Consider the following 23,018-nt stretch of genomic DNA (forward strand, 5'->3'; position numbering starts at 1 on the left):
TCCTATTTAACAGGTGGTAGACTTTTGCTCGTTACGTATGACAGTAATTTACAGTAAGGACAATGTGGTAAAAATATTAAGGAGGGGGGGGGGGGGCATTAGTGGGAAGATACAAGAACATTGGAATAACGGTGGTAACGAAATGAGATAGATTGACTCAAACAATATCTACAAAACGTAAATGAGATTTCTAGAAGGGATCAAAGGATTTTATTGGTTGTAGAGGAAAAGTAATCACGAATTACGAGCTAAAACAATGACTCAGTACATGAGCACAAACTTAAAAGATTAACAGACTTAGGAGAGCTCGAGAAAGGTGCGAGCAGCTCTTCGGGTGCTATGGCAAAAGTCGTTGTGATCATCGAGTGAAAAGGAAAGGAAGAATATAAATAGGAAAAGGAACGGAAGGATATAAATAGGAAAAGGAACTTTACATACAAGCCTTCAATGTCGGCCGTCATCTGGATATACTTTCACATTTTTGCACAGAGTGCTGAGAAAAAGTATCAATGGATTATATACAAGGTCCACAGGACTCCCAAAGTACTGAGAGACATGCGTGCTCTCTGAGAAGGTGTTGTACTCTAATGACTTCTAAGTTTAGCAGGCGGATACAAGTGAAGATGTGTTTTCTTTCGTGAAAAAAAAGTCACCTTTTGATGGTAAGCATTGGGCAGAGGTTGATAAAGAACGTTTCCGTAGCTCTGTGTTTGAAGCACGGGACTCTGGGCTGTGAAAGTGGGCAGGGAGGAAAAAGCTAGAAAGAAATCGAAATTAAATTTTCACTGTTGAAACTTTCTGGCAAATTAAGTCCGTGTGCCGAACCAAATAGGACTCGGAGGCTGAAGCACTGGCGGGTGGTGAGTATTGGCCGAATTGCTCAAGACGGTAGAGCTCTTGCCCGCGAAAAACAAGGGCTCTAGATTCGACTGCGGGTCAGTCACACAGATTTAATCTGTCAGGAAGTTTCAGGAAAGACCAGAAGAATGGTATGCGAAGACACGTTTTTTAAGAGACCGATTGATGGTGAGACTTAATAATGATATAATCCAAATCTATATGTTTACGGCACGGATCTGTACGATAAAAATACGTGGTCAATAAAGAAAGAATAGTGATATCAGAATTAATATTTGAAAGCTAATGCTGTAATCAAGCCGAAGTTTGTTTGAAGGCCACAGTGTTTTATTAAAGATGGTCCAATTGAAAATGATATGGCTTAGTCTTCTTTTTATGGTTCAATTGACTTACCAAGACAGACAGAGGGCAACATAGAGTTCAGCGTGAACTCTGAACCGTGAAGAAACTCGGCATTTTTCATAAATAAAAATCAAAGGGCGAAAGCAGCGACAAGTAATAAAATCCCAGGAATTACTACAGAAGACAAAATTCTGTAAATGAGTCCTATCACAAGAAGGGAAGAAGCATAGTAGGGCATGCGGTAGCACATACAGGCGTACTTTGGTTTCGCATGTTCGAAGAAAGATTTTAGTGGCACGAATGACGATTTGCTGCAGATATGTCAGGAATGTAAAGTATTGTCAAAACTGATAGTTGATAAATAAACTAGAAGAAAGAAGTGAGAGAATGAAAGCGAAAACGTGCCTCCATTAATATTTACTGTATTAGCACTAGGTTACATTTTTTTTTTTTTTTTTTTTTTTTTTTTTTTTTTTTTTTTTTTACGTATTCCATTTCAATGGGGGCGTAATCTGTGAGACGCATCATACAGATATTCTACAGAGAAGATTATTCCTAAATTCTTTTATAACATCGGACATCTCAAGACTGTTTTGTAACAGGAAGCGATTCCAGCTGATGTTTTTTCTGCTGAAAGGTGAGAAATAACGTTATGTGGTAGCGTGTTCTGACACACGACGCGATTTCGTACTCATTCACCAATATCATATTTCGAAGAAACACTAAGCAGTGTAGGAGGACAACTCGTGTCCTTGATTACCCTGAAGAAGTCCCAGGTGGAGCCGTGGTAGAGCGTGCCGTACTCGACTTCGGTCTGCGAGGCCAGGTCCTCGGGACTGTTGATGGGCGCCACCATCCGCTCGACGGTGAGGAAGGCGGCCAGGTTGGCCGTGTAGGACGAGATGAGGATCAGCGTGAAGAACCACCACACGCTGCCCACGATGCGGCCCGAGATCGACCTGCGCACCACGCTGCAGAGCTCAAGCCCATGTTCGAGGTCCACGTTTTCACACAAATTGGCACTCTGAGCTCCATCTAAGACTAAAACTAGAAACGTTCATGAATGATGAATGTCATAGACAATGAAGCCCATTTTATACTCAGTCTTCCCTCCGCTCATAGTTCCGGTATGTGGCACGTTATTGAGAGTATTTGAAAACAGTTAATTCTGCTTGTCAAGACTGTGTCTTCTGCAAGAATGAAGACGGAATTAGGGATGAATTTTAACTTACGCTTAGGATTTCCAAGTTATTCCATACAAAAGAATTGTCCGATTTTACACGTGCATGTACTCTATACGTCTAAAGGCAGAATTACGGATATATTTTAACTAATGCATAGGACTGCAAAAGTTTTGATGCCAAAAAAGTCATCCGATATTGCAAGCGTATGTCTTTTACAAGAGTGCACTTGGAGTCACTTTTCATTTATTTTCCACAAATGTTCAACGTGTTCTCCACTGAACACATGACAAAAAATGCGGACTGTAATCAAACTCGTCCCATACATTTGCGCGCATGGAATTACTGCATTGATACCTGTTGCTATGGGGCACGGAAGTCCCCCAAAGTTGCTGGAAGGGGACGCACACCGGCAGATTCTTACACGAACTTTTAGCTAAGAAAACATCTAAGAGTGTGCGATCAGGAGCCCCTGGCAGCTAACGGCCCAGTACAAGATCAGATCCATCGTTCTATCGATCAAGAGTCCTTGGAAGCCAATGACGGAGCACAAGATCAGACTCATCGTTCTGGAAGCTCATTGTTAAATGTGGGAAGTGCCACTGCAGTGATGGCACGTCCTATTGAAAAATAAAATTTTCTTAATATTCTAGCACTTACATCAAAAGCCATTAGAATATGCGAGTGCTCTAGCTCCTCCCGAGACGCCTAAAAGCAACCATACGAATTGACAACTTATTAATGGTACCACGATAATCTCTTACTTTCCTTACATAAGTTAAAATTCACCCCGGTGAAGTCTTGTGAAGCCAGACAAATCTTTTTTAAAAACACTGAATGTCTGGCATAATTTTTATGAATTAATATTAGCAAAAAAATGATTCAGATGGCTCTGAGCATTATGGAACTTAACGTCTGAGGTCATCAGTCCTCTACTTAAACCTGACTGGCCTAAGGACATCACACACATCCATGCCCGAAGCAGGATTTTAACCTGCGACCGCAGCAGCAGCGCGATTCCGGACTGATGAGTCCAGAACCGCTCGGCCACCACGACCGGCTAATGTTAGCATTTATTTATCTTTGTCTTAACCACCAAATAAAATGACAACATACTTTATTTATTACTGATAAATTCTACTTCAGTTGCAGCAGGAGAGTTTGTCTGCAGTATATCCTCTATGTATTCAGTGACACCTATGAGTATTATTGCCCTTTCGCTTGATTTCTATCAATTATGCCGTTATACCAACGGCAATGCGAACGTAGGTATCTGCAGACACTCTTCTAGTTCCAGTCACTTCAAAGTTTCCGCTCTGAGTAAGACAGACAGTTGCGATGTGCAAATTCTTCTCAAAGCTTCTCCTACTTCGTAGCGGATCCGTACGCTGTTACGAAAGAGCGAGATGGCCTCTTTGCCTGCAGCTAAGCAACGACTGGTTTCGTCGATTGCTAGAAGATGAATATTCATGGGCATATGCTGGCGATTAGGTGCAAATTGGACGCAACGGGGAACTGCTCAGAATTAATACCATTTCCAGCGAGTCTGTGTTGTTAATCTATCAGCTTACATGCACAAAAAGCGGCATTGGAGGTCGGTTTGTTACTTGTTTCTAGAGAAATCACGAGCAAAGTCGAATTGCTCAGACATACTGACTTGTTTCGTGAGCTCCCTTATATGTATATCTTATGAGCTGATACGTAAAGCTATACGCTGTGTCGATAGGCTCTTAGCTAAATTAAAAAAAGAAAACCATTACGCTCCACCGTACGAAGAAGAAATTATCTGAATTGGATGGAAATTTGTAGATATGATATACATGTACAGAGAAACAAACCATTAAAGTTTCAGAAAAAAAAAAAAAAATGCTTCAAATGGCTCTGAGCACTATGGGACTTAACATCTGAGGTCATCAGCCCCGTAGAACTTAGCACTACTTAAACCTAACTAACCAAAGGACATCACACACATCCATGCTCGAGGCAGGATTCGAACCTGCGACCGTAGCGGTCACGCGGTTCCAGACTGACGCGCCTTGAACCGCTCGGCCACACCGGCCGGCAGTCTCAGAAAAACTGGATAATTTATTCAAAAGAAAGAACTTCACAAATTGAGCAAGTCAATAAGGCATTGGTCCACCTTTAGCCCTTATGCAAGCAGTTATTCGGCTTGACGTGGATTGACAGATTTGTTGGATGTACTCCGACGGATATCATCCCAAGGTCTGTCCAACTGGCGCCCTTAGATCATCAAAATCCCTAGACGATTGGAAGGCCTTTCCTTAACGCTCCAGACGTTCTGAACTAGGAAGAGATGCGTCCATTTGCCTGCCAAGACAAGCACGAAAACAAGGAGTAGAAATTCTCGCCTTGTGCGGGTGGGCAATATCTCGCTGAAATGTTAGTCCGGGATTGCTTGTCGAAAAGAGCAAAAGAAAACAAACAAAAAAGGGTAGTGTATATGCTTGAGGTACCGCTGTGCTGTTGGGTGGCGCGGTTGACTACGGAAAGGGTTCTGCTATGAAAAGAATTGGAACCCCGGACCAACATTCTGGGTTGTTGCGCAGTATGGAGGGTGGCTACCGGTTTTGTATCCACCACTGCCCGCAGCATCTCCAGACATTGCTGGACACCAAGGCTCATTTCGAAGCAGAACTCACCACTGAAGACAATTGTACTCCAGTGAGTGAGATTCCAGGCCATATCCTACGCCCCCTTTTGTTTCTCTTCTCGACAAGCAATCCAGGACTTACATTTGAGTAAGCTATTGCCCAGCCGCATACGGCGAGAGCTTCTATTCCTTGTTTTCGTGCTTGTCTTGGTAGGCAAGGTCGGCGGACCTCTCCCTGGTTCAGAAGATTTGGAACATTGTGGCAAGACCCTTCAATGGCATCGGGATTTTGACGACCTAAGGGCGCCAGTTGGACAGAAATTGGCACGATAGCCTTCAGTAAGTTGTCCAACAAATCTATCAGTCAATGCCAAACTAATAATGGCTTACATGAAGGAAAGTGAAGGACCATGTGTTACTGACATATTCAATTTTTTAATCTCTCTCTCTTGAATAAATGATCCAATTTGTCTGAAATTGTATTCATTTGTTTGTCTGTATGTATACACCACATCTATCTATTTCCGTCTCTTTCGTATAATTCCTTAGTGGTACGTCCTTATTTTGTCTTAAAGTGTACTACGTGCTTTAGGCTTTAGTTAGTACTGTTTTACTTAAGGGGTTTATCGGTGGTGCTAACTTACATTGGTAAAATAAATGAAAGTTAAAGCCACCATTCGAAATACACTATTCATTCTAATCGAGGGACTCAGTGAACAGCACTTGTACACTGCGTCGAGACGATGAGAAAATGGGCATGGGAACCCCTTGTAAATCCACTTCACTTACTAATGATGTTATTATCCGTAAAGCCTATGTAGCTGATCCTCACCTAGTTCAAATAGTTATTTTCAAATGTTCGGAAGTTTTTCTTTTTTGCTTTGAGGTTACTGAACTGAGAAAAAATTTTGGCTACAGCGGTTTGGTAAAATGTCATGAACTAAACCAGTCAAGATTCAGTTTTTTTCTGTAAGCCCTCTCTATGGCTGGCGCACAAAAATTCATAACCTAAATGCCAGTTGGAATATCAACTCCATGGTTGACAGTCATCTTCGACTGATTGACGATCGCTTTTAAATCGGGAATATCAGTAGGAAAACCATTAGCAATATCTCACAAATTTGCTTCAGGGAAGGGAAATGATGAGTTTTTTTTATTTACGCAGCAAAATTCAGACTGGCAATATCAAGAAAAGAATTTCTGGAAAATAGAAGTTCATCACAGGTAAACCTATCACTTTTGAAAATTTTCAACTCAGAAAAAGCGACATCTGCCAGGTTGTTAAAGTATAACATAACAATTATGTCGGTCGCATCACTCTGCCTTGTACAGTCTGAGTTTGTAAATGCTATTTGGCTGTGCACTATTCGTGTCAAAAAATAGTCGTTCATGACATTAATGAATGAACTTTTCTCAGAAAAAATACCAAATTGGATTTATTTTAAACTTCTGGTAGGATCCGACGACCTAGAAAAATTATTCGTTCGCGCGATATTTCAAAACCTCAGAAAAATAGGTATCTGCTGTAAAGAAAGAGTTTATGTAGAACTAAGAAGGGAATATAGAAACAGTAGTCATGGGATTGAATGGGGCGTAAGGCAAGGATGTAGTAATTCCCCTCTACTGTTCCATCTATACATCGAAGTTGCACTGAAGGAGATAAAGCAATGTGGCATAAAAGTTGAGGATGAAATGATATGAATGTTAAGTTTCCCTCACGACATTTTTATTGCCTGTGACAATTTGGAAGATTTACAGCATCCTATGAAATGAGTATCCGTTAATTGATAACTACCTTACACAGGAATAGACTTAAGAAACAATATTAATCATTTGTAGTATACGAAGGATTAAGATGTGGGGTTACAAAAGACTTCAGTAAATTAAGTGTAGTTACTAGAAATGAGAAGAATCTCCGAAATAAAGACGAGCAATTAATACATCGAAAATTTTAACTAATAGAAGGGACTGAATGACAGGAAAGTGTCCAGACGTCACAGAATAACTTCTGTGCCATTACAGGAATCTGTAGAGAGCGAAAATTGTAGGAGACGGCAAAGATTCCTGTGATTCGCAGAAATTTTTTCCGAAAGCTGAAAAAAAGGAGCTAGAAGAAGAAACCGTCAAAATTTGCGCGTATGGATTGAAAGACATTATTAATCAGAGGCTGAGTGGGTGAAATGAATGGAATGAGTGAAGCACTATTTCTCGATTTCTTGATAATACATTGTCAAGTTTTCTTTTTCTGCTTCATGCTTTCGCATCTTTCTTACACTATATAAGTTGTTGTTTTCTTAAAAAAAGAAGTCTCGTCTAGAGATTTCCTGTACCTTAACAAATGTCTCTGGCACGAAAGAAGCAACGGCTCATCTCCGAACATGTGAGCCGGACGTGAAACTTCTCGGAATTTTACCAGTGGGAGCAGTTTTTAGCCAGCCTTGTGCTTCTCCTGTTTTACATCTGTAAGTTGCGCGCAAAGGCGAGAAGACTTTCACGAAATGTGTAAGTTTGAGAAAACTTTTTTAATATCCCATCTTCCGCTGTTCTCGAGTGCAGCGACCGCAGGATTCATAGCTGCTGCCGTGAAGCAATGATAGAAGAGGTGAGACTTGCTGTGTGTTACTTTACCGTTTACAATGGTCTGATAATTAGCGGCCGTGTATGTTCAAATCAATATCATAATGTGAATGCATAGGTACACCGTCATTTTATTGAAAGAAAGAATTAAATGTAACCTCAAATAAATGCTATCCTCTGACAAGAATACACAGTACCTGTCGTTATAATAGTCTGCTACATTTGTTAGTCTCGTATTTTAGATGTGAATCACGGAAGCTGTTGCAAGCATTTACTGCAAGCAAAGTGCTAAAGGTTGTATGAGAGATTACTCAAACCGATCATTACAAGACATCTGGATTCCTTGTGCATCGGCCGCACACGGATTAGAGGGACATACTAGTCACCATAATGATAGTAGTGTCATTTGTTGCTGTGGAGTTTAATCGAGGAAGAAATTTTTTCAGTGAACTGCAGTTTAACTGAATGTTAGACCAGACGCATTTCACTTTTATTAACAAAGTTTGATCAGTGATGTTTGGAGCACAGCATTGTATGATACTGTATCATGGACTGTGAGAGCACAGACGAAGAAAATCGAAATGTTTCAGATGAGGCTGAATATGAAGTATTGATAATTAGGTGGACTGTAGACTTATGAGGTAGGGAATGAGTAAGTTCTCCGCACAATCGGGGAAGAATAAGCATATCGAAAATAAGCAATGAAAATAAGACGGAGGAGGAAGATATGGCATAAATTAAGACAGCAAGAAGTAACAGCAAGGTTAAAAACTGCAGGGGAAGACATGTATTGGACCACAAGTAACAAATAACTGAAAACGTTCGTCTAATTGCTGCACAGGGATGAAAATGTTAATACAAGAACAAGTCAGAAGACTCATGACTAAAAAAAAGTCGGTGATGACATATATTACATCTTTTTACGTATTCAAAAAACAATTTCTCCCCTCCTTCCTAGACTACGCTGCAGTCGAAACAGTCTTGATTTCACTTTGAAACTTAGCTTTTTTCGACTTTTCAGGAATGCAGTTTTTCTTTGTCTGCATTTCATTTTGACTATTTCACTTGACTACTGTAAATTTTCCCACAGATTGCCTTCATACAAATTAAATTTGCCTTCACATCCAAACGCTTCGTAAATTTATGTTCAAGGTATACGAAAACGAAATCCAAAATGTACAGTCCAAAATCTGTGACCGCTCTGTACATAATAACGCTTGCAAGACTTCGTAGGTGAAGTGATGAAATTGTGCTACTTTGGAAGGAAAATAATTCACGAAGGACGAAGCAAGAGGGTCAGAAATAGCAGGGAAGCTCATAACAATACGACATTCCTCGCTAAAAGAAGTCTAATATGAAACATAGGCCTCCATTTGAGGTACAAATGTATGAAAAAAGTGTAGATAACACTCCTAGTCAAGATCGCTAAAACTCCTTTACTGATCAGCAGTTTCAACTCATTGATGATGCATCTTCAGATCAATAAAAATTACTGCTCAATTCCATGTGTATCAGCCACGAGGTCTCTTGCATCGTCATAATCTGTTCAGCTGAATCGGTCTTGTTGCGTACACATGAAAGTGGTTCAAATGGTTCAAATGGCTCTGAGCACTATGGGACTTAACTTCTCAGGTCATCAGTCCCCTAGAACTTAGAACTACTTAAACCTAACTAACCTAAGGACATCACACACATCCATGCCCGAGACAGGATTCGAACCTGTGACCGTAGCGGTCACGCGGTTCCAGACTGTAGCGCCTAGAACCGCTCGGCTACCACGACCGGCAATTAAAGTGGCTCGTCATGGTTACGTAATGTACAACGTTTACCTTATACGTCTGCAGTGCTCATATTGCCACACTTGTGTTTAGATGCAAAGTGACTGACAAAGGTAACTGTCATATATTCCATGTGTGGATGTAAATAAGGCGTATCACACGAAACACTGCAGTAAACAGCTGCATTACGGCTGTCAGAGTACTCAAAGAACTTAAGTTTGTAAACGATAACCAGAGCGATTCAGCTCAACAGATTATGAAGATTGTGATGCCTGGTGGCTGATACACACGAGAATAAGTAATAATTTTTTTTGATCTGAAGATAGCTCTTCCATGAGCTGAAACCAGTAATCAATAAAGGAGTTTTAGCAATCTTGACATAGGATTTTTATCCATACACATTAACCTGACAAATCGCCTGTCTTCCGTGTTGGTCGAGTCAAGTAACAACAGCAGTGTATGAGTATGTACGTTCGCAGAACAAAATTATGAAACAGCGTTTTTTTTCCCTCTCGATTTCTGCCTTGTCCATGATCGACCGACACATTATGTAATTCAATCATGGACAAAATGTATACCGGAAAAAAAAAGAGTCGAGGGGTTTGTTGAAACCTGGGTGCACTTAAAAGAAACGAGGAGGCCCTTTGCCGAATCTTGCCGCATCAGGAACAAAGATTATTCACAGAGATTATTTATTTTTTGCCAAAATTAAATGAAGATACGAAAAAATAATTTGGGTGAGCAGTATTCCACAGTTTCAATGTTTTTGTCTGACTTCAATGTATTCGGCCCAAAGCTGCTGAATTGTTTCAGTCACATGATTATCTTCATTCGGAGTTGTATTGTACTAGGAGACAATAGAGCATCTTTTGTTGGAATACGGTGACGTTTTTTGAATAAACGCTAGTTTTGGGCTTGCGGGTATCTACTACGAAATTATTCAAGCTTTGTGCGCAAGACTATAAGGTCTAGAAGTTTTCGGAATTGAATTATTACACTTGGACTGAAGAAATAATATAAATCCTTTTTCCTTTACCTAAACGAAGCTAGCTGGTCACTGCACTAAACTTTTCTTTGGAGACTGCTGATTGAGACCACGTTTCCGGCCACTACAGATCATAAAGACGTGTGGCATCTGGGACACTGAAACACCTGGGGAAGTATTCAGTCGCCTACTTTTCGCATAACCACCCCTTTATTTCATTACTTATGAGTATTAAGTGTATTGGTTTCAATTATGTGAACAATAAAATAAAATAAAGTAAATAAAAAGACAATACTATCAAGGTACAAACTTATCACGAAGCTAACATATGAAATGAAATTCCATGCTACGAAGGTGTCCCGTGTTTACCGTAACATTTGTGTACATGAGAAACTGACCTCTTGCCTTTCTCTCGGCCTTGTTGAAACAAAATTCAGTTCCCTGGCTACAGCCAATGCAGCACACAATACTTCTGCGTATGATTCAATTGCCATTATAGCACGGTATTAGGTTCCAGTCCAGAGAATAAACTGGCAGTAACTTCTGCTAAAGACAAGATCAGTTATAGGATGTAGTGCAGAAAATTAGGATCAACTCCAGTGGAAATACGGAAACGTACGATCTCTTTTGGTCAGAGCTACATCAGTGACACTGATTTTCCCATTGGATTGGACACCAGGAAACGCGCTTCCTGTGGTCTATAGGACAACAGTGGTGAAACTGGCTGGTCATCTGGACTAGAACCCAGGTATTGCATGCACCGAGGTTGTCACAACTGCAGTAGTGAGACATTCCTACCCATTAGGTTGATCCCCTGAACAAGCATTTTCTGAGCTTTTCAGAGCTGCCACGATGAAACTGACCTTTCACCTGGGTTTTATATCAGGAAATACACTCCTGGAAATGGAAAAAAGAACACATTGACACCGGTGTGTCAGACCCACCATACTTGCCCCGGACACTGCGAGAGGGCTGTACAAGCAATGATCACACGCACGGCACAGCGGACACACCAGTAACCGCGGTGTTGGCCATCGAATGGCGCTAGCTGCGCAGCATTTGTGCACCGCCGCCGTCAGTGTCAGCCAGTTTGCCGTGGCATACGGAGCTCCATCGCAGTCTTTAACACTGGTAGCATGCCGCGATAGCGTGGACGTGAACCGTATGTGCAGTTGACGGACTTTGAGCGAGGGCGTCTAGTGGGCATGCGGGAGGCCGGGTGGACGTACCGCCGAATTGCTCAACACGTGGGGCGTGAGGTCTCCACAGTACATCGATGTTGTCGCCAGTGGTCGGCGGAAGGTGCACGTGCCCGTCGACCTGGGACCGGACCGCAGCGACGCACGGATGCACGCCAAGACCGTAGGATCCTACGCAGTGCCGTAGGGGACCGCACCGCCACTTCCCAGCAAATTAGGGACACTGTTGCTCCTGGGATATCGGCGAGGACCATTCGCAACCGTCTCCATGAAGCTGGGCTACGGTCCCGCACACCGTTAGGCCGTCTTCCGCTCATGCCCCAACATCGTGCAGCCCGCCTCCAGTGGTGTCGCGACAGGCGTGAATGGAGGGACGAATGGAGACGTGTCGTCTTCAGCGATGAGAGTCGCTTCTGCCTTGGTGCCAATGATGGTCGTATGCGTGTTTGGCGCCGTGCAGGTGAGCGCCACAATCAGGACTGCATACGACCGAGGCACACAGAGCCAACACCCGGCATCACGGTGTGGGGAGCGATCTCCTACACTGGCCGTACACCACTGGTGATCGTCGAGGGGACACTGAATAGTTCACGGTACATCCAAACCGTCATCGTTCTACCATTCCTAGACCGGCAAGGGAACTTGCTGTTCCAACAGGACAATGCACGTCCGCATGTATCCCGTGCCACCCAACGTGCTCTAGAAGGTGTAAGTCAACTACCCTGGCCAGCAAGATCTCCGGATCTGTCCCCCATTGAGCATGTTTGGGACTGGATGAAGCGTCGTCTCACGCGGTCTGCACGTCCAGCACGAACGCTGGTCCAACTGAGGCGCCAGGTGGAAATGGGATGGCAAGCCGTTCCACAGGACTACATCCAGGATCTCTACGATCGTCTCCATGGGAGAATAGCAGCCTGCATTGCTGCGAAAGGTGGATATACACTGTACTAGTGCCGACATTGTGCATGCTCTCTTGCCTGTGTCTATGTGCCTGTGGTTCTGTTAGTGTGATCATGTGATGTATCTGACCCCAGGAATGTGTCAATAAAGTTTCCCCTTCCTGGGACAATGAATTCACGGTGTTCTTATTTCAATTTCCAGGAGTGTATATGACCGAAGAGAGATTCTTCAGTAAGTTCGACACCAGAAAATGCACATTCTACCCACTGAGTTGGGTGAGACGAAATGCACGTTCTAATGTTGGTAGGGCTACAGTGGTAAAATTAACCTTTCATCTGGGTTGGTAACTAGGAAATACACATTCTGAGGTTGCTACAGCTATAGTGGTGAGACTGACCTGTCCACAGGGCTGGTAACCAGGAAATCCGTGTTCTCTATTTTCAGGCTTGCGGCGAAGATACCGACCTTAAAACTACATCTACGTTTACATACATACTACGCAAGACACCGCACGGTGCGTTGCGAAGGGTACCCTGTGCCACTACTAATGATTTCCTTTCCTGCGAGTGAAGAACGACTGTCTTTATGCCTCCATATGAAATATACATTTAACGATAGCAAAATCATTCTTTAATCAGCTTAAGATGCCGATTGTTTGAATTTTCTTAATGGTGTTCCTCGAAAAACATTTCGCATTCCCTCCAGGGATTCCCATTCAGTTCCCGAAGCGTCTCCGTAGCAATCTACATCTACGTAGATAATATGCAAGTCACGGTACGGTGAATGGCGGAGGGAACCCTGTACTACTAGTCGTTTCCTTTCCCGTTCTACTCTCAAAGAGAGCGAAGGAAAAACGAATACCTATATGCCCCCGTATCAATTGTAACTTCTCGTATCTTATCTTCGTGGTCCTCACGCGCAGTGTATGTTGGCGGCTGTAGAATCGTGTGGCAGTCAGCCTAAAATGCCGGTCCTCTAAATTTTCTCAACAGTGTTTCTCGAAAAGAACGTCGCCTTCCCTCCAGGGATACCCATTTGCGTTCCCGAAGCATCGGAGTAACACTTTTTTTTTTTTTTTCGAACCTACCGGTAACAAATCTAGCAGCCCGCCTCTGAATTGCTCAAGAATGGGTCGCACCAGCGTCTTATATGGGATCTCCTGTACAGGTGAACCACTCCTCCCTAAAATTCTCCCAATAAACCGAAGTCGACCATTCGTCTTCCCTACGATAGTTCTCGCATGCTCGTTCCATTCACATCGCTTTGCAACGTTGCGCCCAGATGTTTAAATGACTTGACGGCCCAAGCTGGACACTAGGAACACTGTATCCGAACAATACACGTTTGTTCTTCTTACTCGTCCTCAAACTTGCACTTTTCCACATTTAGAGCTAGCTGCCACTCATCACACGAACTAGAAATTTGTCTGTCTTCTACACACAAGCTTTGCATCACCCGCTTCGGAGTGTTCCGGAACCTGTGCAGAAAATTGGAATAGAGATCAACATTAACATCAATTCCGCCATTTTTATTGCTCATGAAAACCACACACTGCATGTTGTACCAACAAACAGCGGGACCTTGAGAGCTGGTGCTCCAGATTGCTGTACACAGCGATACCTCTAATACCCAGTAGCACGTCCTCTTGCATTGACGCATGCCTGTATTCGTTTTGGCATACTATCCACAAGTTCAACAAAGCACTGTTGGTCCACATTGTCCCACTCCTCAACGGCGATTGAGCGTAGATCGTTCAGAGTGGTTGGTGACTCAAGTCGTCCATAAACAGGCCTTTTCAACCAATCCCTGGCATGTTCGGTAGAGTTCATGTCTGGAGAACATGCTGGCCACTCTACTCGAGCGATGTCGTTATCCTGAAGGAAGTCATTCAGAAGATGTGTACAATGGGGCCGCGAACTGTCGTCCACGAAGACGAATGCCTCGCCAGTATGCTGCCGATATGGTTGCACTATCAGTGGGAGGATGGCATTCACTTATCGTACAGCCGTTACGGCGCCTTCCATGACCACCAGCGTCGTACGTCGGCCCCACATACTTCCACCAAAACACAGGGAACCTCCAGCTTGCTGCACTCACTGGACAGTGTGTCTAAGGCGTTCAGCCTGACCGTGTTGCCTCCAAACACGTCTCCAACGATTGTCTGTTTGAATGCATATGCGACACTCACCTCTTAAGAGGACTTGATACCAATCCTGAACGGTCCATTCGCCATTTGTTGGGCCCATCTGTACCGCGATGCATGGTGTCGTGGTTGCAAAGATGGACCTCGTCATGGACGTCGGGAATGAAGTTGCGCATCATGCAGCCTATTGCGCACAGTCGTAACACGACGACCTGTGGCTGCACGAAAAGCGTTATTCAGCGTGGTAGTGTTGCTGTCAGGGCTCGTCTCTCCGAGCCATAATCCTTATGTAGCGGTCATCTATTTCAGTAGTAACCCTTGGGCGGGCTGATCGAGGCATGTCATGGACAGTTGCTGTCTCTCTGTATCTACTCCATGTCCGAACAACATCGCTTTGGTTCACTCCGAGAAGCCTGGACACTTCCCTTGTTGATAGCCCTTCCTGGCACAAAGTAACAATGCGATAGCGATCGAACCACGGTATTGACCGTCTAGGCATGGCTGAACTACAGAGAGCACGAGCCGCTTATCTTCTTCCTGCCGGAATGACTGGATCTGATCGGCTGTCGGGCCCCCTCCGTCTAATACGCGCTGCTCATGCATGGTTGTTTACATTTTTTGGCGGGTTTAGTGACATCTATGAACAGTAAAAGGGACTGTGTCTGCGATACAATATCCACAGTCAACGTCTATCTTCAGGAGTTCTGGAAACCGGGATGATGCAAAACCTTTGCTGATGGATGTTCCTTACTACAGGCACTCATCTTCGACACCTTTCTACGAGCGACTCTTGCATCTGTTAACTTATTCCATACGCTCGTACCTACGCTAACAGCCTGCGATGGGGTACCGTGTCAAACGCCTTCCAGAAATCTAGAAATATGGCATCTGTCCGTTGCCCTTCATCTATAGTTCGCAGTATATTGCGTGAGAAAAGGACAAGCTGAGTTCCACAAAAGCGATGCTTCCTAATACCATGCTCATTCAAGGACATAAGATTATGTTTCATGAAAGTTTATTGTATTCGAACTGAGCATTTGTTCAAGGATTCCGTGTTGTTCGAACCTACCGGTAACAAATCTGGCAATCTACCACTGAACTCCTTCGATGTCTTCATTTATTCCGACATGGTAGGTACCCCAAACACTCGAGCAGTACTGAAGAATAAGTCTCACTAGCGTTCTATACGCTGTCTCCTCTACAGATGAACTACACCTTCCCAAAATTCACCCAATAAACCGAAGTCGACCTTTCATCAAGAAAAATCTCCAAATAAATCGAAGTCGGCCATTCGCCTTCCCAGCCTCAATCGTCACATGCTCCTTCAGTTTCATATAGCTTTGCAACGTTACTCCCAGATACTTAGACGACCTGACTATGTGAAACAGGACATTATCAATGCTGCTTCCGAACTTTACGGGTTTGCTTTTCCACTCATCCGCATTAACTTCCCTTTTACACATTTAGAGCTAGCAGCCACTCACGACACCAGCTAGATATTTTATCTACCTCTGCAGTGACTCAACTTCGGTACCTTCCGTACAGCACAGCGTCATCAGGAAACAACCGCAGACAGCTGCCCACCCTGTACGCCAGATAATTTTCGTATTTAGAAAATAATGCCGGTCTTATGACAATTCCCTGGAGCACTCCTGACGATACCCTTGTCCATGATGAACGTTCGCCGTCGAGTACAACGTACTGGGTTCTGCCATTTACGAATTCTTCTAGCCACTCACATATCTGGGAACCTATTCCTTATGCTTGTTCCTCTGTTAGCAGTCTGCAGTGGGACACCATGACCAATGCTTTCCAGAATTCTGAGTTGGACACAGGGAAAAGTACGTCGTAAGTAAACCTAGGCAAGAGGTACAATTCGATTTCGATCGGTTTCGAATCTGTTGTAGTGTAGCGCAAAATATGAGACTCATATTGATTTATACTTGCCTACAAAGACCTTTGAGAGAGTGAAACAACTCGTTCGAAAAAAAAAAAAAAAAAAAAAAACAGCAGAGTTCAATATTTCTGAATTGATACTGTTGAATCGGTAACAGATATGAAAAAGAATTTCGCATAAAAGTTCTGTGGTTTTTAAGGTATGTTACAGTGGTGCACCAAGAACTGCCGAAACATTATTTCGTTCGAAATAATTGTATCACAGGCGTCCTTAATACGAGCACGAAGAGTCTCTACATTTGGTACTGGGGTTCCGTAGACAATAGATTTCAAATGCCCCCATAAATGAAAGTCAAGAGGGTTGAGGTCAGGAGAGCGTGGAGGCCATGGAATTGGTCCGCCTCTACCAATCCATCGGTCACCGACTCTGTTGTTGAGAAGCGTACGAACACTTCGACTGAAATGTGCAGGAGCTCCATCGTGCATGAACCACATGTTGTGTTGTACTAGTAAAGGCACATGTTCTAGCAGCACAGGTAGACTATCCCGTATGAAATCATGATAACGTGCTCCATTGAGCGTAGGTGCAAGAACATGGGGCCCAATCAAGACATCACCAACAATGCCTGCCCAAACGTTCACAGAAAATCTGTGTTGATGACGTGATTGCACAATTGCGTGCGGATTCTCGTCAGCCCACACATGTTGATAGTGAAAATTTACAATTTGATCACGTTGCAATGAAGCCTCATCCGTAAACTAAAATGAGGTCTAACATGGAAATTAAGCGTTTCCGGACACATGTCTACATAACATCTTTTCTTTATTTGTGTGTGAGGAATGTTTCCTGAAAGTTTGGCCGTACCTTTTTGTAACACCCTGTATATTTTCTTTTAATTTTTTGAAATTAACAATATCTCGTGCCGCAGTGCGTTTTTTCCGTTTGATGTGTGTTTTAGTTTTCAAATTTTAACCTCTTCAGATTTAATTATGTTTTATTGGAAGCTATGTATACATTTAAGCCGTGCTCCGGCTCGTGTTTGTGCCGTTGACAGGTTGGCGAAGTGCATTCGGATTGTGACCTCTCGTTTTCTTAGTCCGTTCACTGGCGCCAACACATTTGCTCGCATTGTTTGTCCGTGAGTGGCAGCAGCGGTGTGTATCAATAGCGAGTACCGTGGTACTATCTTTGGAGCGACCTCTAGTATTTCCGGGTCGTCGCGTGTCGAGTTCAATTGGGACGGAGCAGTAGTGAGGTCCGACAGCACCAGTACTTGCCCAGGGAGTTGGCGATGTACGCACTGCCCGATGGAAGGGTGTGGTCGCCAGAGTGCACGACCACGTCGAGGTCCGGATTCAGCGAGTTTAAGTATAATGGATCGTTATATTCGAGTAGTGCAACCTTCACTTGTGTGTGTGTGTCCGTCTGTGGAAATGACCTCATGGCAGTAAGCTGTCAGTCGACGATTCATACTGGCACCTTTCAATGAACTGTGGATGAAGCCCGACCAACAGGCATTACATGCATTGATCAAAAATGATAGTGCATTGGGAATGGCTAGTTTATTTCTGAAATCTAGATCTGCCAATAAAATTTAATAAGCACGACTGATAACTGAAATCTATTATTAACAAATTATTTGAGTTGTTGGTGGAATTGTTTTCGCGGGTCCGTGTGTATCTAGTGTGTTTGAATGAGCAGTTATTTTAACGCTGTCTGCGTACTGCATTTGTGGAGTGGTTCCTTCGGCCTTTTGGTGTTTTAAACGCCGGATTCTGCAGACGCAGTGCTGTCTGTCACTTCTCCTTCGCCTGAATTATTTCTTCGTCCTACTGGTTATCGTATGTTAGGTGGATTTGGTAAGAGGGTTGGTCGACGTTTAAACTGACCCCAGTTTGAGTTGTCATCCTGTTACGTGAGCATAACGCTCGGCTACCTGTCTCACCGCTTACGCAGCTTTAGGAACTTTTCCCATGTCGATCCTTGGAGCACTGTCTCTGGATCACCCCCTTCTCTATTTGGTCTGATTATGTCAATTGTTTAAAAATAAAATTATTCCTATTGCTTGTGGCCTTCAGCTGACAAATAATTGAATTCTTCTTAATAATGCCTTCAGGGAGTAAATTTTTTAAAATGACTGTTTTAAAAATTGTTTTGGTATTTTTAACGTGTAATTGTCTTCTTCATTTGTAGTTCAAGCCTTCAGACGTTAATTGTTCTAAAGTATGGCTCGTGGCCTTCAGCCGACAAATAATTTTGATTTCTTTCTTAATAAGGCCTTCTGGCGTTAGTGTAGCTTGTGTTACAGTCAATGTTTTTAAAAGAATGTTTTTTTAAATATTTCCTTAAATAATGTGTATGTGTTTACTGTGCAACCAACGGTAACTGATTAGGCCCCGTCCACACCTTTCCCTGCCTTCCCTTGGTCCCACGTCTCAACATTATTGTTGTAATATTATTGTAAATCCGTACAAAAATAAGGATGCGTAGATTTTTTGGGTTAAAAAGTCATGAATGCGCTTTGAGTTTTCAAGGGGGGTTTTTCAACGCTTTAGGGATTACGGGCACGTTAAAAACGTGTGACATACTTTGCTCTACATTAAAATAAATTCAAAGCCGATCAAAATCGAAGTTTATCACTTCGCTAGATTTATTTATTTGTGCTACAGCAATACAACTGACTTCCTCAATGGGTTGATCATCAAGAAACATACGTCCTGAGGTCATTAGGTCTATAGTTCTTAGAGTGACATGTCCACTGTGGTGGACGCCAGGAAATTCATGATCTGATGTTACAGTGGCTGTAGTGGCGAGACTGATACGCCAACTGGATTATACGAGGTTTGTCAGGAAAATACGTATAAAAGTTGAATAATGTCTTTATGTTACAAGTTGAAGTCACCGCCAGGTGGGACTACTGCTGTAATCAATCCCATCAACGCTCAGTTCGAGTCAGAGCACTCTGCGTGAAGGTGGGAGTGTGCGGCAGCTTGTTGACAGTTACCCTTTTTCACCTGCCGTCGGCATGGAGCTCTCTCTGATTGAGGAACAGCGCGTCAACATCAAGTTTCTTGCAAAGCTAGGCAAGAAACGCAGCAAGATATTTGAGTGTTTGAAACAGGTTTACGGAGACAATTCTCTGATGGAACCAACCGTGAACTAGTGGTTAAAAAGGTTCCGGGGTGGCCGTGAAGAAGTGAACGATGACCCTCGCCCAGGACGCCCGTCGACATCGAGCTCCGATGCAAATGTTGAACGAATTCGGGCTTGTGTTCTTCAAGACCGTAGATTGACAGAAGGATTGCTGACGAGCTGTCAATCCCCAAAACAATCGATCACGAAATTCTGACACAAAAACTTGAAATGAACAAATTGTGTGCGAAAATCGTACCGAAGCTCTTGGCGCCAGAAAGGAAAGCAAAGAGGGTTGAGTGCTGTGAGGATTGGTTGGAAGCACAGGAACGAGGAGACTTTCTCAACCGAGTCGTCACTGGAGACGAGACCTGGTTCACCAATTCTATGAGCTCAAATCTCAAAGCAAAGAATGGAAACTGGCAGGAGAACCGAGGACAAAAAAGTCGCGAAAATCAACGTCCAATGTGAAGACAATATTGACTGTTTTTATTGATTCGTCGTGTAGTCCGAGTTCGACCGGAGTTGGCAAAAGGGGGCAGGTGGATCCTTCATCACGACAATGCTCCCCCTCACACGTCACTCGTTGTGCGCGAGGTTTTGGACCGAAGCTCAATCACCGTGACAGATCACCCGCCTTATTCACCCGATTTAGCCGGCCGCGGTGGTCTCGCGGTTAAGGCGCTCAGTCCGGAACCGCGCGACTGCTACGGTCGCAGGTTCGAATCCTGCCTCGGGAATGGATATGTGTGATGTCCTTAGGTTAGTTAGGTTTAAGTAGTTCTAAGTTCTAGGGGACTGATGACCACAGATGTTAAGTCCCATAGTGCTCAGAGCCATTTCACCCGATTTAGCCCCGTGTGACTTCTTCATGTTCCCGAAATGCAAAATGGTGCTTCGGGGGCGGCACTTGGGAGATGTGGAAGCCATCAAGGCGGAAACGACACAGCAAGTGAACAACATCACAACTGAAGACTTTCAGCAATCCAGAATGAGATTTTCACTCTGCAGCGGAGTGTGCGCTGATATGAAACTTCCTGGCAGATTAAAACTGTGTGTCGGACCGAGACTCGAACTCAGGACCTTTGCCTTTTGCGGGCAAGTGCTCTACCAACTGAGCTACCCAAGCACGACTCACGCCCCGTCCTCACAGCTTTACTTCTGCCAGTACCTCGTCTCCTACATTCCAGACTTTACAGAAGCTCTCCTGCGAACGTTGCAGAACTAGCACTCCTGAAAGAAAGGATATTGCGGAGACATGGCTTAGCCACAGCCTGGGGGATGTTTCCAGAATGAGATTTTCACTCTGGAGCGGAGTGTGCGCTGATATGAAACTTCCTGGCAGATTAAAACTTTGTGCCTGACAGAGACTCGAGCTCGGGACCTTTGCCTTTCGCGGGCAAGTGCTCTACCAACTTTTTTTTTTTTTTTGTGTAAAAGAATGTTCAGATATGGGTAGGTGGAGACAAGGCGGGCAGGGGTCGAAACCAGAGGCCTGGCCGCGATGTCTCCCCCCTCCCGTCCCTGAATCACTCCCTCAAAGTAGCTTTTTGATTTTTTTTTATTTATATTTTTATTTCACCAGGAAAAGGGTAAATGAAAAAAAAGATCTTTATTGGTAAAAACTTAAATACAACAGAAATGCCATCCTTCCGGCGAAAATAACACAAGACAATATACTCGTACAAGGCGAGGAACTTTTTTTTTTTTATGAACATGGTGTAGGGAAAAAAAGAATAATAAGTCTGATGTAATCCAAGAGGTGTGAAGCAATATACAGTGGAGTGAGGGAAAAACCAGTGTTGTCTGGGGTAGTGCATTAAAGAAAAGAGGCGCGTGTCCATGCGCCTATTCCACTGTGGGTTACAATGTAGAAAGTAGCGCGGGGAGTCTCAGATGTCAGCAGGGGGGGCGGGAGTGCTGTCGGCGTGTGGCACCATCCAACTGAGCGGGGGTGAAGTAAAGATCGCGTGTAGGTAATTTGCGAAGAAGGCGCGGTAGCGCGGTCGCTGTTCGACTTCACTGTGGGCGGTTTGTAAGTACTGCCAGAAATCAAGGCGTGATTTGTTGCCACCATTATACATGTAGGTGATCGTCCATCCCTTGACCCATACAATCGCATGATTTTTGGAGGCGGGGAAATAAGTATTCTCAGGATGGATAAAAGTCCGTGGGTCAATCGAGTCCGGCGGAACGCGGAGGTAACAAGCAACGAACTGTCGGGCAAGTTTCCAGACGTCACTGGTGGCAGTACAAGTCAGTTGATGGACATCGTCATCCACGAGGTGGCAAATGGAACAAAGTGGAGAGTCCTGTAGTCCGATGGCGTGAAGGCGATGGTTTGTGGCGAATTTTTCATTTGCGACTTGGTACCATGTTGCCCGGACGTTGGAGGGAAGAAAAGGCTGGTGGATGTGACGCCAAACCGTTGGCCACCGCGTGGACGGATGTCTCAGTTCGATATTGTTGCTGGATATGGAACGAAGGAGAGGGGTGTAAAAATCTTTAAGTCGAGGAGAACGCGTGGTCGGTAAGTGTGTGTGAGCATAACTGAAGTCGACGATGAAATCAGAAATGTGCGTCAAATGGTGCTTGATGTGTCCGACTGGTACTGGTGGTGTTATGGTCGCGGGCACAAGAATTTCCAGCAAGCTGCGCGTAAGGGAGGTGCCCCCGTGCCACTGCTTGTGCATGGTGGACATGTACAAGGACGCCGCTCGGAGTCGCACATTGACAAGGCCGAGGCCTCCTACTCGCGGGGGAAGGGTGAGCGTGTCGCAGCGGACCTTGAAGATCGTACCGGCCGTAAGGAAGTATCCGAGGGCAGCCTGGAGGCTGCGTCCAATAGTTGATGGCAGCGGGAGGACCTGTGCGATGTGGACCATTCTGGCCGCCACATGTTGATTGAGGTATTGGACACGTTGTAAACAATCGAGTCGTCGGAGAAGATTTTGTCGCACCGTCGTGCGGATAGTTTGGAGTGCACGCCGAAAATTGATGGCAGCGGAGCGGCGCACGGTGGAGGTGAAAATGATACCAAGATATCGTAGTTGTTGTACACACGGGAGAGGAGCTAAGTCTTCGTGTGAGAGGCCGCGTCCAATGGGCATCGCCGCGGATTTAGCCACATTCATGTTACTGCCCGCTGCAGTGCCGTACGTTGATATCAAATCAAGTACCGTGTGTGTTTCACTCCGTGAGCGGATCAAGAGGAGGAGGTCGTCCGCATACGCACGACATCGAAAACTGTGCTGTCGCAAAGTGAGACCAGAAAGGTGGCTCGTCAGACTCCCGATGAGTGGCTCCAGGCTTATGGCATACAGTAGGGTCGAAAGTGGGCAGCCTTGCCGTACGGAACGACGGATCGCCACTGGCCCCGCCACACGGCCGTTAACCTGAATCAGAGATTCGGCGG

General features: G+C 44.3%; 1 protein-coding gene across 1 annotated transcript in view; it reads right to left on the bottom strand.

Moving 5' to 3' along the window:
- Positions 1 to 23,018, bottom strand: part of LOC124612850 (glutamate receptor 1-like) — a 502,148-nt gene that overhangs the window by 15,730 nt on the left and 463,400 nt on the right. The window contains exon 15 of the mRNA XM_047141279.1: positions 1,961 to 2,159. Coding sequence (XP_046997235.1) covers positions 1,961 to 2,159 — 199 coding nt within the window. The remainder of the gene's footprint in view (positions 1 to 1,960; positions 2,160 to 23,018) is intronic.

This window comes from Schistocerca americana, chromosome 4 (genome assembly GCF_021461395.2).
Source record: "Schistocerca americana isolate TAMUIC-IGC-003095 chromosome 4, iqSchAmer2.1, whole genome shotgun sequence".
Taxonomy (NCBI): Eukaryota; Metazoa; Arthropoda; class Insecta; order Orthoptera; family Acrididae; genus Schistocerca; species Schistocerca americana.